At 36.9% G+C, this 14,476-nt stretch overlaps 1 protein-coding gene across 1 annotated transcript in view; it reads left to right on the top strand.

Annotated features, from left to right (window-relative positions):
• The window catches only part of AP4E1 (adaptor-related protein complex 4, epsilon 1 subunit), a gene marked incomplete at its 3' end in the record, with an annotated part of 79,068 nt that overhangs the window by 54,237 nt on the left and 10,355 nt on the right, over positions 1-14,476 (top strand). The window contains exons 16-18 of the mRNA XM_012649157.1: positions 4,816-4,939; positions 10,240-10,498; positions 13,588-14,145. Of these exons, the coding sequence (XP_012504611.1) occupies positions 4,816-4,939; positions 10,240-10,498; positions 13,588-14,145 (941 nt within the window). The remainder of the gene's footprint in view (positions 1-4,815; positions 4,940-10,239; positions 10,499-13,587; positions 14,146-14,476) is intronic.

The raw sequence follows: 14,476 nt of genomic DNA on the forward strand, positions 1-14,476 counted from the left end.
GGATTACTTCAGTAACTCTCAACTCTAAGGACAGTCTTGCCTCTAGCTCACATTTTCTCTTCTGTGTGAATTGCCCTCATTCTCCGTCTAGTTAACCTTCTACATATTCATTAAATTGCAGTTCAGTCACCTTCTTCCTTCTGGCTCTTTCTGTATACCATTTTTCTCCTTCTCCTGTGTGCAGCTCTTGCACACCTAGTTAACTTATCAACATCTCTGATTGTTTTAGTCATTTATTACTATATGGATCTTGGGGCATTATTATTAGAGAATGAAAATAATGTGGTTTGAACTTTATTCCTCAACCTTGAGCCTTTCCAGGCTTTCCTTAGATGATAATCTTAATTCTTATCTCTGAATTGAAATTTTATCTGCCTGCTCTTTAGATACTGTCCCCTTCCATGTCTGTTTTTTTCTCTTTTTAAACTTTCTGCCTCTAATTTTGAACTTCTTTCTGCTCTTTGACTTAAAATCTTTCTTTTTAATTGTGCATAGGAAATATTTCTTGAGCTTTTCACTGTTATTAGAAATGTTAATGCAGTGGCTGGGTGACTCATTGTCACAGATGCTATTAAAAAGAGGCCAATATTGGATAGTAGGTGCTATAGTTTGAATGTCCCTTCCAAAACTCACGGTGAAATTAAATTGCCATTGGGAAGGTATTAAGAGGTGATCAGGCCATGAAGGCTGTGCCCTCCTGAATAGATTAATGTTGTTGTCACAGGAATGGGTTTGTTGTCACGAGAGTGGGTTGTTATAAAAGTGAGTTCAGCCCTCTCTCACTCTTGTGCTCTCTTGCCCTTCTGCCTTCTTCCATGGCATGACACAGCATGAAACCCCTCACCAGATGCTGATGCCATGCTTCTGGACTTCCCAGCCTCCAGAATCATGAGCCAAATACATTTCTGTTCATTATAAATTACCCAGTCTATGGTATTCTGTATGGCAACATAAAATGGACTAAGGCAGAAATTGGTACTGAGAAGTGCTGCTATTGCTACAAATGCCTGAAAACGTGGAAGCAGCTTTGGAACTGGATAATGGATAGAACCTGGAAGAATTTGGAGGAACAAGCTAGAAAAAGCCTAGATTGCCATAAACAGAGTATTAAGGGTGATTCTGGTGAGGGCTCAGAAGAGGAGAGCTATAGGGAAAGTCTAAAACTTCTTAGAGATTCCTTAAGTGTTCGTGATTGGAATGCTGGTAGAACTAGGAACAATGAAGAACATTCTGATGAGGTCACAGATGGGAAAGAGGAATATCTTATTGGAAGCTGGAGTAAAGGCAGTCCTTGTTATGAAGTGGCAGAGATCTTAGCTGAATTATGTCCATAATTCAGGGCTAGGGCTAGGGCTTTATGGCAGATGAAATTTAAGAGCAATGAACTAAGATATCTGATGAAAGAAATTTCTATGTGAAACATTTAAGGAGCTATGTGGCTACTTTTAAGTGCATACACAGTAAGATGCAAGAGGAAAGAAATGACTTAAATACAGAATTTATAATTAAAAGAGAAGCAGAATGGAAGGACTGAAAATTTTCAGCCTTGCCATGTAAAGAATGAAAAAATGTGTTTGGAAGAGCAAACCAAGGATGTGGCCAAGCGACTGCATGCTAAGGAGATTCATATGGATAGAAGGGGTCATCAAAACAATGGGAGAGTAACCCTGAGGGCCTTTCAGAGATCTTCAAGGCTGCCTCTTTCATCACATGTCCAGAGCTCTCCGAGGGCAGAATGGTTTCAGGGCATGGGCCTGGTATGCCCTCCATGGGCTTGCTGCCCAGAGTTGCGTCAGGTCTCTGTGCCCTGCATTCTGATGGAGTGTAGTGCTCCTTGGCTGCTTCAGCCTTGGCTCAAGCAGCCCCAGGTGTGGCTTCACCCACTGCTCTGGAAGATATAAGCCATAAAGCTTAGTGATGTCCACGTGGTGCTAATTCTGTAGGTGTGCAGAATACAAGAGCCATGAGGACATGGCTTACTTTACCTAGATTTCAAAGGATGTCCTGGACAGCCTGGGGGCTCAGGGAGAGACTTGTGATGGGGTGGAGCTACCACAGAGGCAATTGCCTACTAGGGCAATGCTGAGCAGAAATATGGGGTTGGAGCTGCCAGAGAGAGTTCCCCACCAGGGCAATGCCTAGGGCAGCATGGGAGTGGGGCCACTCCTGAGACCCCAGAACTATAGAGCCGTCAACTTGCAGCATCAGCCTGGGAGAGCTGAAGGAACAAGACTTCAACCCATGAGAGCTACTGGTTGGACTGAGCCCAGCAAAGCCATAGGGGTGAGGCTGCCTGAGGCCTTGGTGGCCCAAATCCTGCCCCAGTGTCCCCAGAAGGGAGAACATGGAGTTAAGGTAGATTATTCTGGAGCTTAAAGACTTAATGTTGATTTCCCTGTTAGATTTTAGACTTATTTGGCACCAATTACGCCTTTCTTCTTGCTTATTCCTCCCTTTTGGAAGGGGAATGTCTACTTTATGCCTGTCCTACAGTTGGTATTTTGGAACCACATAATTTAATTTCACAGGCTGACAGCTGGAGAGGAATTTGCCTCAGGATGAATCATGCCTTGAGTCTCACCCATGTCTAATTTAGATGAGACTTTGGACTTTTGAGTTGATGCTGGAACGAGTTAAAACTTTTGGGACTTTGGGGATGGAATGAATATATTTTGCATTGTGAGGACATGAATTTTAGGGACCAGCGGCAGAATGCTATGGTTTGAATGTGTACCTCAAAGTTCATGTGTTATTAATAGAAGCTTAATCCCCAATACAATGGTGTTGGGAAGTAAGGCCTAGTAAGAGATGATTGGGTCATGAATGGTTTAAGGTCATTACCATGGGAGTGGGTTGTTATAAAAGCAAGTTTGGCCTTCTCTTGCTCTTGCGCTCTTTTGCCTTTCCACCTTCCACCATGGGATGACATAGCGTGAAGGCCCTCCCCAGATGCCAGCACCGTTCTCTTGGACTTCTCAGCTTCTAGAACTGTAAGCCAAATAAATTTCTGTCCATTATAAATTACCCAATCTGTGCTATTCTGTTATAGCAACAGACTATAGGTTAAGCTAGATGATTGAAAAGCTTAGAATGAGAGGACATTCTAGCTGAAAAGGACCTTAGAGAGAAACAGGGGTTTCCAAACATGATTATGAATGAGAATCAGAAAGAGTTTTTAAAAAATGAAGCAGGTTTTTGAGCTCTACTCTAACGGCTTCTGTATGTGAATCTCTGTAAGCTTGGCTATGATGCATAAAAAGATCCTTAGGAGATTCAATGAAGTAAGCTTGATCCTGGTTATCAGATTTTCATTTAGAAACTGTTGAGGTAGTCTGAACTCTCCATTTTACAGATGAAGAAATTAAGGTGTAGTTCACATACCTAGTTAACACCAAATCTATGTCTAGAATCAGTTCTCCTGATTATTAGCCCATTATTATTTTCTTTTTGCACATTGATACCTCTTCTGTATCATTCATTTAGGTAACCAACAAGCATTTATTCAGTTGTCTTCAGATTAAGTGCTATTTCCCTTAGAGGAGGCAATATAATATAATAGTTGAGAATGTAGCTTTAGAGCTAGAGTGTCTGAGTTCATATCTGGCTCTGTCATTTCCTGTTTTTGTAATCTGGGTTAAGTTATTGACAAACTTTTGCCACAGTTTCCTCATTTGTAAAATGAGGATAATAATTACGGAAGTTGACATTTATATTTTCTAAGATACTTTTTATGATTTAAGAAGGTCCTTTTTGTTATAATCTAGACAGTCCAAAAAAGATAAATTTGCCAGTTAGGATTAGTTTTAGTGAATTAACATATTAAAAAATAAATTAATGAATTGGGGCCTTGTACAATGTAGATGGTTATTGCTCTCTCCCATTAAAGAAATCCAAAAGTAGGCATCCTAGAGTTGATGATGGCTTCATGATTATGTAAAGCCCAAGCTCCACCTACCTTGCTGTTCTAGCATCTTTGGTGTTTTACTTCATGATCCAAGATGGCTTCTTGTACCCCAGCAATCATGTTGCAGTCTAGCCAGCAGGAAAAAGGGGGCGAAGAACGATTGTTTTCCCTTCCAGGAGGACTCCTCCCAGCAGTTGCATACAAAATATGTGCATAATCTCATGGGCCAGAACTCAGTCATTTGGCAAAGGAGTCTGGAAATGTCTCCTTTCCCGGTAGTTATGTGCTAGCTAAGAACTGAGGGCTCTGTTACTTAGAAAGAAAGGAAGAATGGATATTGGCATCTGCTCTTTCACAATAACAGTATGAATTTTCATGGCTCTTACTGAATTCATTTAGGTTATACAAATTGAAAGGAATCAGAACCTGAGTATACTTTGTTATTGAGCGAACTTTCACATTGAAGGCTCCATCAGTCTCGTTTGGTACAAGAATGTGCCTAGGAGCATTTCGTTTGGCAAAGCATGGTCATCACTTCAATCATAGCTCATTAAACAATGAGCTATGAGAGCAGCAACTTTTCAATAGACCTGATTAATCGGTTATCTTTCCTAATTGAATTGTTTTTTAGCTTCTAAGGGAAGTAAAAAGATAAAAATGAAGGACAGTTTGTCTTTGATCAAGTAGTATGGAGACTTATAGTAAACATTTACTAAATGATAGCTGCTTTTTTATTATTATTATTATTATTATAACTATTTGATTAGAGCATCCCCGAAGTCGCTTACAGTTTAAATATTGTCACTGGATTCCAGTCTTGAATTATTTCAGTAGTGAATGGTAACTTTGACAACTTTGCTTTTTTACTTTGTTTTAAATGTGAACCTCTGTTATTGTTTTAAAACTTCTAGTTCTCAATTTTGAACCGTATGGCCTCTCCTTTTCTTCACCTGGCTTCACTGGACGACAGTCTCCTGCTGGCATTTCTCTTGGTTCAGATATATCTGGGAATAGTGCTGAGACAGGGCTGAAAGAGTAAGTTCTTTTTATTAAAATTGAGAATATGGGAGTGTTTAAATGTCTTTTAGCATTCTGTTTGCCTTCTGTTTCTGCTTTGTATCATCATGATCATTATTGGCTTAGTTTAGGATGATTTCCAGGAAGTTTATTATTTCATTCATCTTCAAATAATTTTCAAAGGGAGAGGCACATTTGTGACAGCGTGTTTTAATATAATGGCTTAGAAGGGTTCCTAAAAGTTAAATTTTGTATGAGTTATTTCTGTTGTTTCTATTTATTTGCTCTGAATGTATTGTTATTGTACAGCATGTTCTTATACTTTAAGAGTTTACTTACCTTCCAAGATAGCATAAGATGTATACAAGCTTCACACAGCAATAATGTGTGTTATTTGCTGCATATGGAAAAAAAAAATATATATGTATATGCATATATTTTAAGAAGTGTATTAGAATTTATATACCCAGGTAATTATTCAGCATATCATTCTATATTCTTCCTTCTGATAAATACTTCTAATAACCATCTCATTGGAAGATTAACAGATATAATAGAGATGAACATTAAATAAGATGATTGATTTCACCTGAGGAAGCTGTACAGTCATCTGAAGAAGGTGTATACAAATGCTCCTCCACTTACAATGGGGTTATATCCTCATAAACCCATTGTAAATTGAAAATATCTTATCAAAAATGTATTTAATACACCTAACCTACCAAACATCATAGCTTAACCTAGCCTACCTTAAACATGCTCAGAACAGCATTGAGAGAGAGTATTGTATCGCCTATTACTATCCTGGGAAAAGACAAAAATTCAAAATTCAAGATAGGTGTGGTGTCTCACACCTGTAATCCCAGCTACTCAGGAGGCAGAAGCTGAGGCAGCAGGATTGCTTGAGGCCAGGAGTTTGAGACCAGCCTGGGCAACATCTCTAAAAAGATTTAAAAATTAGCCAGGCGTGGTGGTGCTTGCTTATAGTCCCAGCTACTCAGGAGGCTGAGGCGGGAGAATCACCTGAGCCCAGGAGTTCAAGGCTGCAGTGGTCTATAATCATTTCACTCCACTGTAGCCTGGGCAACAGAGCGAGACCCTGTTTCTTAAAAAAAAAAAATAATTCAAAGTATGATTTCTACTGAATATGTATTGCTTTCACACCATTGTAGTTGAAAAATCATTAAGTTGAACGATTATAAATCAGGGAACATCTATATTCACCTGAGGAAGCTGTATATTTTGCTCAGAGTGCTTCCACAGTTTCTTCCCAGCCACCTTGAAAATTGGTAATTATTTAAATGTCTTCTTTGGAGCCATATTTCATCCTTTTAAGGTAGATTTTGATTTAGGAAATATAATTAAGTTACTTTTAGAAACATATTTAAGTTAATATTAATAAAATGAGATAATGTGTGTGAAGTACATAGTACAACCCAGTACATAGTAAGTGGTTGATAAATGGTAGCTGCTATTATTAATAATAATTGTCTTTATCATCATTATCATTATTATCTAAAAGCTGAGTTTACCAAATAAAATTAGTGATCTGAATAATTTTGGTCAGTGTACTGATGTGAAAATAAAATAATGAAAATGGCTTTCTTGTTTGTGAAATAGCTTTATCTAAAAGAATTCAGAGTGCTTTTAAGTAATGGCAGCATTATTGGAATAAATATGATAAAAATCTCAAAGGTGTCACCTTTGAAGGATGACATTTGAATTTTGAGTCCTTGTATATTTATTAAGAAGTCAGTCACCTTATTTTATGTTCATGCATATATTTGTCAACCTTTCAATGGAATGATTATAAAAGGTATTTATCAGAAGAATGACATAAAGAGACTATGAGGAATATAGAATGAATGAATGACATGCTGAATGAAATGGCATAAGTTCAAATTCTCTTTCTTATCCTTTTTTCCTTGCTCTGTTAAAATACTTGACATTTTCTTTCCCATACATTTAATTTTGGTATACTCCAAGCATGGGGAGCAGATATAGTTTGTGAGCATGTGATGATGGAGGTAACAGCAATTAAGTACCCCAAACAGGGAAAAAGGGGGCAAGGGAAAGAGAGACAGAAACCTTCCAAACCCAGAGAGAAACTTACACAGTCACTTTTACCTGCACAACAGTGACAGCATCTGTTACTTTAGTACTGAGCTAGGATCTGGGGGACGTGACAGGGTCTTGTAAATCCTGTACATATACGTGTACTACCCTCAGAGAAATGGCATTTAGCAAAACTGCTAAGGAATTAGGTATGCTGTATTATCGTGAAGTGGAACATGAGGGATGAATTTAAAATTTCTTTCCAAAGAAGACCACAACTTACACATTATTTCACATGAGGAACCTGTAAGGTAATTGGCAACATGAATCTGCTTTAGAGGGGAGACAATTGCTCTTCCATAGTCTTTTTGGAGAATAAAGTAGTAGTAAGCCCAATTTAGAATTTCTTGCCTGTCAGCACGCTACCTCAAGTGGGAATTTCTAGAGCTGAGTTAAAGTATACCCCTAATCTTTTGAAGGTTACTGGTCAAAATTTCTATATGTGATTGAATGTTCTGATTAAAAAATAACACAAAAGCACACCATATAAAATTATGTATTATAGTGTTGTCAAAATCCAGGCAAGGATGACTCATATTTTAAAAAATTCTTTTTACAGTATGTTTCATACCATTAAGAGGCATATTTTATATATGAAATGGCCTTATGTTGCTTTCTTATGTATTTTCCCACTTTTTAGACTGTCTATATATAGTACATGACAGAAAATTTATGTTCATAATAGGCATGTATGCAGATGAAATAAATGAGAAATATCTTTAAAATAGCTCGAGGCTCCTTTTGTGCCCCTCTCCCCTTTTGCCTGTTGTTGTGAGTTGGGTTCCCTGGGCAGCACATTCTGCAATGGGCATCTAGTGTGCAGAATAATGAGTGCCCTTGGGATGGACATCCGTGGAAGGAAAGGAAAAGAAGCAGGTTTGGGCAAAAGAAGTTAAGATGCGATGCACTGCCAATGACAGCATCTGCTAACCCCATGGGGAGCTCTGGAGCTAGAATGACCCTTCAGAGTTGTCTGGAGGTGGACCAAGATGGGTGGCCAGGACGTTATAATTCTGCTCATCTATCAGTGGGTGTAGGCTGCCTGGAAGGGATGTGATCTTGGGTGAAGTGGCTCTCTGCAGCTGAGGCAATCCCTGAAGGGACTTAGAGTTGACAGTCCTCCCAACAGCTGGGCAACAGTCCTTCATGGCAGAAAGGTCTGGATGAAGCAGCCCAGAGCCTGCCACACTTGCCTTTTTTTTGTTAAACTAATATTTAGACTATTTATTAGTAAAATTTAGGGAGTTTTTTTGGTAAATAATTAATGGAAATGTTTTAGTTAAAGGGGGTAGATAGATACTGTAATCCTACTGTGGGTATTTGTGAATTCCCTAGAGGTGCTATTTTTGAGCATTCTAGAGTTGGTAGGGGTCATTTTAGTGGTTCCTGTGACCACTTTTGGATCTGCTTGTGGTAAGGACAACCAGTTTTCTTCTAAGAGGTTTACTGGATAATTTTTTTTTTTCTTTTCAAAACTTCTTAGAAAACTCTTTTGGTACCTGAAAGAAAGGGGGAAATGAAGATATTTATAAAGGGATACTTAGCAGTAAAAATCATTGAGGAGGAATGAACTACCTGTAGGGCATTCTTTATTAACATTCAAGTTTTCCTTCAGTCACTTACTACTTAGTAGCATTTATTCTTCAGTCAGTATGGGGCATAACTACCTGTTTTTGTTTTTTTTTTAAGTTTTGGCCTCAAAATAAATTGATCATGATTCTAACAATTTAGATGGGAATAATAATCAATACAAATATTTCTGTGTCTTCCTTTTAGATTCATTTCATGATCTACCTATCTTATAATATATATTATAAATATGTCATTTTGGACCACGACAGGGATGCTAAATGAGCTAATTGCCGAGGACATGTAGTTCTTTCTTTGCCCCAGCTTTATTGAGGGGTGACTGGCAAATAAAAATTATACAATTGACCCTTGAATAGTATGGTTTTGAACTGTCTGTGTAAGTCCACTTATACACATATTTTTTTCAATAAGTATATTGGAAAATTCTTTGGAGATTTGTGACAATTTGAAAAAAAATTCTCTGATGAACTGCATAGCCTAGAAATATTGAAAAAATTAAGAAAGAGATATGTCATGAGTGCATAAAATATATGTAGATACTAGTCTATTTATGTGTTAAATTGATTATTTGTGTTACCAGTAAGGCTTCTGGTCAGCAGTTGGCTATTAATGTTTAGGTTTTAAGGGAGTCAAAAGTTATATGTGGATTTTTGACTACACAAGGAATGGCACCCCTAACCCTTGCATTGTTCAGGAATCAACTGTGTATGTTTAATATGTAGAATGTGATGTTTTGATGTAGATATACATTGTGAAATGATTACCATAGTCAAGCTAATAAATGGACCATAGCTCTTATGTAAGAACAGTAGAGACAATCTTTGGCTGTTTTAGCCCATACTTATTTGTCACTCTAGATTCACAGCTATAACTTTTGGGACATTAGGTGAGTCCATATTCTAAATTTGGCCCTGGACTTACTGCCTAGATATCTTGCCTAGACTTTTTGGCAGAACATCTGGTTCCTAAACGTACTTTAATTCTTCTTCAACTCAGGTATAAAAAATTGCTAAGCCTCATGCTTTTTCCTAAAAATCTTACTTTTTTCTTATATAGACCAAACTTGTTTTTTTTAAAAAAGCACATTTATAATAGTTGAAAATGTAGTTAGTGTGGATTAAAAGTAAATTTATATATAGGAGTGCATTTGAATGATTTTGCTTTCAATGGGATTTTATTTAATGAATTTATTAGTATGTAGGTTTAATCACTTTCTATAGCTGAGAAACTTAAGAGTCATTTCTGATCTTTAACCCATCAGAATTAAAGATAAGGTATTTTTTGAAAAGTCAATGGGGGAAAGGAACTGATTTACAGTAGCTCTATTTTTGTACAACTTATTCAAGCAATTAAGTGAAAATTAAATGATCTGAAATTTTTAACTAAGTGTAGAGTTCTGCTGCCTTAAATCCTTTGACTGGAGAGTGGGGGGATGTTGGCTGTAATTAAAGTAAAGTCTAGAGAGCTAGGTTTTACTTCTGGCATATAGAATATAATGTGAAAGCTGTTTCTGAAAGGCCATGGGCATTGATATGTTTTGGAAAAATGCCCCAAGAAAGTTAACTATTTGGCAATTATTTAAATGGACTTGATTTCATTATCAATTTCCTTAGGACCAATAGCTTGAAGCTGGAAGGTGTAAAGAAATTATGGGGGAAAGAGGGCTATCTTCCCAAGAAAGAAAGCAAAACTGGTGATGAAAGTGAAACTCCACCTATTCCTCAAGAGAGTACAATAATGGAGAATGTAGATCAAGCTATAACCAAAAAGGATCAATCTCAAGTTCTTACCCAATCTAAAGAAGAAAAAGAAAAGCAGCTGCTGGCATCATCATTATTTGTTGGGCTAGGATCAGACAATACAATCAGTCTGGTAAGTAATCAATAATATTCCAAAAGAATCTGTGTCCCCTAGTTGTACAAAAAACTGGCTCTATAAAAGCTCCTGGCTGACATCTACACACATGGTGAGAAATGGCTCTCACTTGCTCTCATATCCCAGCTCTAGAGCTACCGGTGATACACCTTTATAATCCAGAAAGAGAAAATCCAATTGGTTCAACTTGAGTCAGGTGTTCTCTTCAGTCCAGTCAGCTAGGGTAAGGGTCACGGTCCAAATAAAGTTACAAATACGATCACAAGTACTCTTACCCCTGTGGGTGGATGGGACAGTTCTTGAAGGGAAGGGGGCTGAATAATAATAGTTCAACAATATGGGTGTATCTGTGGAAAAAGCACATCGCAAAATGGTATTTTTAATAGTGAAAAATAAGAATCAATTTAGATGTCTAACTGTAGGCGAATGGTGACATAAATTATATTCTCTCAGAATATTATTCAGCTCTAAAGATGATCAATATTACATTATAAAAGGAAAAAATACTTACATATTTTGAAAAATGCAGAGTATAAATTTTTTTTTATACTTGTCTATAACTAAGACTGAAAGGAATGACACAAAAATGATAATTATATTCAGATATTAGGATTATGATTATTTTCAAACTTTTAATGCTGATATATTATTTTTATAGTAAAAGAATAAAAAGTTGGGTGAAGGACAGGTGCTATTTTTGAGCATCTGGGAATACCATAGAATCCTCCTTTTGGTGGCTGATGAATCCACCTAGTATGAAATTGTGATTAGAGCAACACCCTAGTTCTTTCATCCTCCTTCTCCCTTGGTGGAGTTTTCCCATCATTCCTGTCAGCAGTAGGCCAGATGGTGTATACCATACTATAATCTTTATCTGTGCCTTTCTTTTTTAGACTCACCAATCTTGATCCCATTTCTGTCAGACTTGATATTCTCTCTCAATAAGAAAAAACATATTCAATCTAAATGTATTAATAATTAATTAATTTTAATGTCTCAGTTGCCATTTGCAGTTCAGCAGCAAAGTGACTGATCCTGGGTCTTTGAGTTGTTCTGGCAGGCTCAACAAGGTGAGAGGGTACCAGTGAGTGCTCTAGTAAGAGCGCGCCAAAGTCAGATGATACCCAGGCTCATGGAGCCCTGATCTGTCACCCTTATTGCTGATATAGAAGTATTTCTGCTTACTTAACAAGTGCGTAGCTTTCTGTTAGATTTTTTTCTTCAGGAGAACATTCAGGGTGATAAATTAATACCAGATTTTATGTGATAAACTTGAAATCAAATGTAATTTAGAATTTTTTTCTATTTAAATTAATAATGCTAAATTCTTTTTGGGTTACCCCTTATACTACACCCCCACCCTCCACCCAGCTATCACCAAATAGTAGAAAAAGGAGTGTATTTCCCTGTTTTACAGGACCCTAAATTCTGTGAGGAACTGTGTTGTAACTCAGATGGCATCATGCAGAAGGGGAAGCTAATGATGACATAAAATTAGCATGTATCCTCTCAACCCCCACTTTTCTTCGCACTAGGGCAAGCCAGACAGCATTGGGACTGACTGAGTGTGCTCCTTCTGTGCCATGCCTCTTTTTGGATCGCTGGTTTTCTCCAGCAATCCTATTCCCTGGGATTTCTCTGATGTTTAGGGTCTTAGTTACATAGATGAAGACTATATTGATGTATTTCATTTAAACTATCTTTTATTTTTAGATCTGCAATCCATTTTGAATAATTTTTTACATAGTTCACTGTAAGGGTCAAAGTTTTCTTTTCACCTTTGGCTTTTTATTTCATCTTCATTTTTATTAATAAAAGACATTTCCTCTGGGAATGCTATGCTAGGCTGCCTGTTTCTTTTCTTCAAGTATTTTAACAAAGATGTCACTACAGTGTCTTTTGGCTTGTGTAGCTGTATTAATCAGATTAACAGCAGATTGACAGTACAGAAGAAAAGTTCATTAAACTTGAAGACAAAGTAATAGAAACTATCCAAAATGAAACATAGAAAGAAAAAACAAAAAACAAAAAAAAAAAAAAAGAGGGAGAGAGAGAGCATCAGTGACCTGAGGGACAGTATCAAGTAGTCTAATATACATCTAATTCAAGTCCCATAACTAGTGGAAATAGAAATCCTCTCCCCATTCCCCCTTTCTCTTGTTTTTATGTTAATGGGATGTTAGATCTTGTTTGCTGACTTTTGATTTGGGATGTAAGAGACAAACTCGTCTGTTGAGAGTTGGAAAAAGGTGTCGGGGCTTCAGGGGAGTAGAGAATGCATGCAAAGGAAACAAGAATTCAGGTTAACTAGAATCATGTGAGGGGTGCCATGCAGGGTTGAAGCCCCCAGGGGGACGGAGAAGTAGACGTAGTGCCAGTAGGCTGTGCTGATTCTAGATAGAACTTTATGAAGCAAAGGAGCACTTGAACCAGTGCTCTTCTTACATAGACTCACAGACCACTATTCAGAAGATTTAGTACAAGGAAGGCAAATTTGCTGTTCCTGTCTCCTGAGTCTATGGCAAACATCACCACCCAGTTACAGAATTCTTTCCTGCTGAGTGTTCCAATTAGCCACTGCCAGTTGATTCTTGAGGTAAAACTAGTTTTTCTTCCCTGCTTATTAACTCACAGGCCATGAAATCATGATTGTTATAGATTACTAAAACAGTTTGAGTCATCCCTGTATTTAAAAATAACTTAAACTTCTACAAAAAAACTCTAAAAACTCAAAAAATGGTTAGATTTCTCACTATTTTTAATTTGTTCAATTCTGTAATCTAGTATTGTGAAATCTAAAAAGTTTTCAGAATTGTTCATGACTGACTTTTTGACCTTATTTCTTTTCCTGATTCTATGTGTTTTTTATGAGAAATAAGATTTAGCTAATAGTTCAAAGTTACGTAGCTGTCAGAATTTTAGGGCTTAACATTTTATTTTATTCATCTCATTCTTTGTTAATCAATGCTTTATAGATAGAACCTTAGCAAGTTAGTAAATTGCTGATTTGAAATTATAGAAGAATTTTAAAAACTCATGACTAGTAGAATGATTTCTTTTTATATTATTATGTTTTATTTTTACAGCTTGGAAAAGCAGATACCGTTTCTCACAAGTTCAGAAAGAAATCAAAAGTCAAGGAAACCAAAAGTGGAGAAATGACCAGTATTCATAATATAACCTGTTCTTCCTTTAGTTCTTTGTCAAATGTGGCATATGAAGGAGATTATTATTTGAATACTTTGCAGGATAGAAGAGATAAAGAATTTAAGAAATTTTCTCTCAATTCGGAACTTTTGGATTCTGAGTCACTTGCAGAGCTACACTTGGTTGAGAAACTCTCAAATTGCAGCCTGTCTACGCCTTCTTTGTTTGATGATAACAACATGGAAATTTTTCACCCTCCTCAATCTACTGCAGCCTCAGTTGCCAAGGAAATCTCTTTAGCTTCTTCTTTGTTGGAAGAAACTACTGAATACATACATTCAAATCTCATAGAAGTCTGTAATAATGAAACCGTATCAGTGTCTTCTTACAAAATTTGGAAAGATGACTGCTTATTGATGGTCTGGTCAGTCACTAATAAGAGTGGTTTGGAATTGAAAAGTGCTAACTTAGAAATTTTTCCTGCAGAAAATTTTAAGGTAAGACAAGGGTGCCTAGATGGCATTCATCATTTCTGCCTTAAATGGACAATGCTTACTTAGTGTTCCTACTGTTGGCTCTTTGAATGGTTTATAAATTTCTTCCCCATCCTTCTTACTTCTTTAACAAAAACAGGTAAAAGCTATGACAAATTTTTTATTATTTTGAGTAGAGACAAATTATTCAAAAGAGACAAGGAAAGCATAATCAAGATTGTATTAGGGTTGGGCATGGTAGCTCATGCCTGTAATCCCAGCACTTTGGGAGGCCAAGGTGGTAGGATTCCTTTAGGATAGGAGTTCGAGACCAGCCTGGGCAACATAGTGAGAC

Source organism: Propithecus coquereli, unplaced genomic scaffold (genome assembly GCF_000956105.1).
Source record: "Propithecus coquereli isolate 6110/MARCELLA unplaced genomic scaffold, Pcoq_1.0 Scaffold3, whole genome shotgun sequence".
Lineage (NCBI taxonomy): Eukaryota > Metazoa > Chordata > Mammalia > Primates > Indriidae > Propithecus > Propithecus coquereli.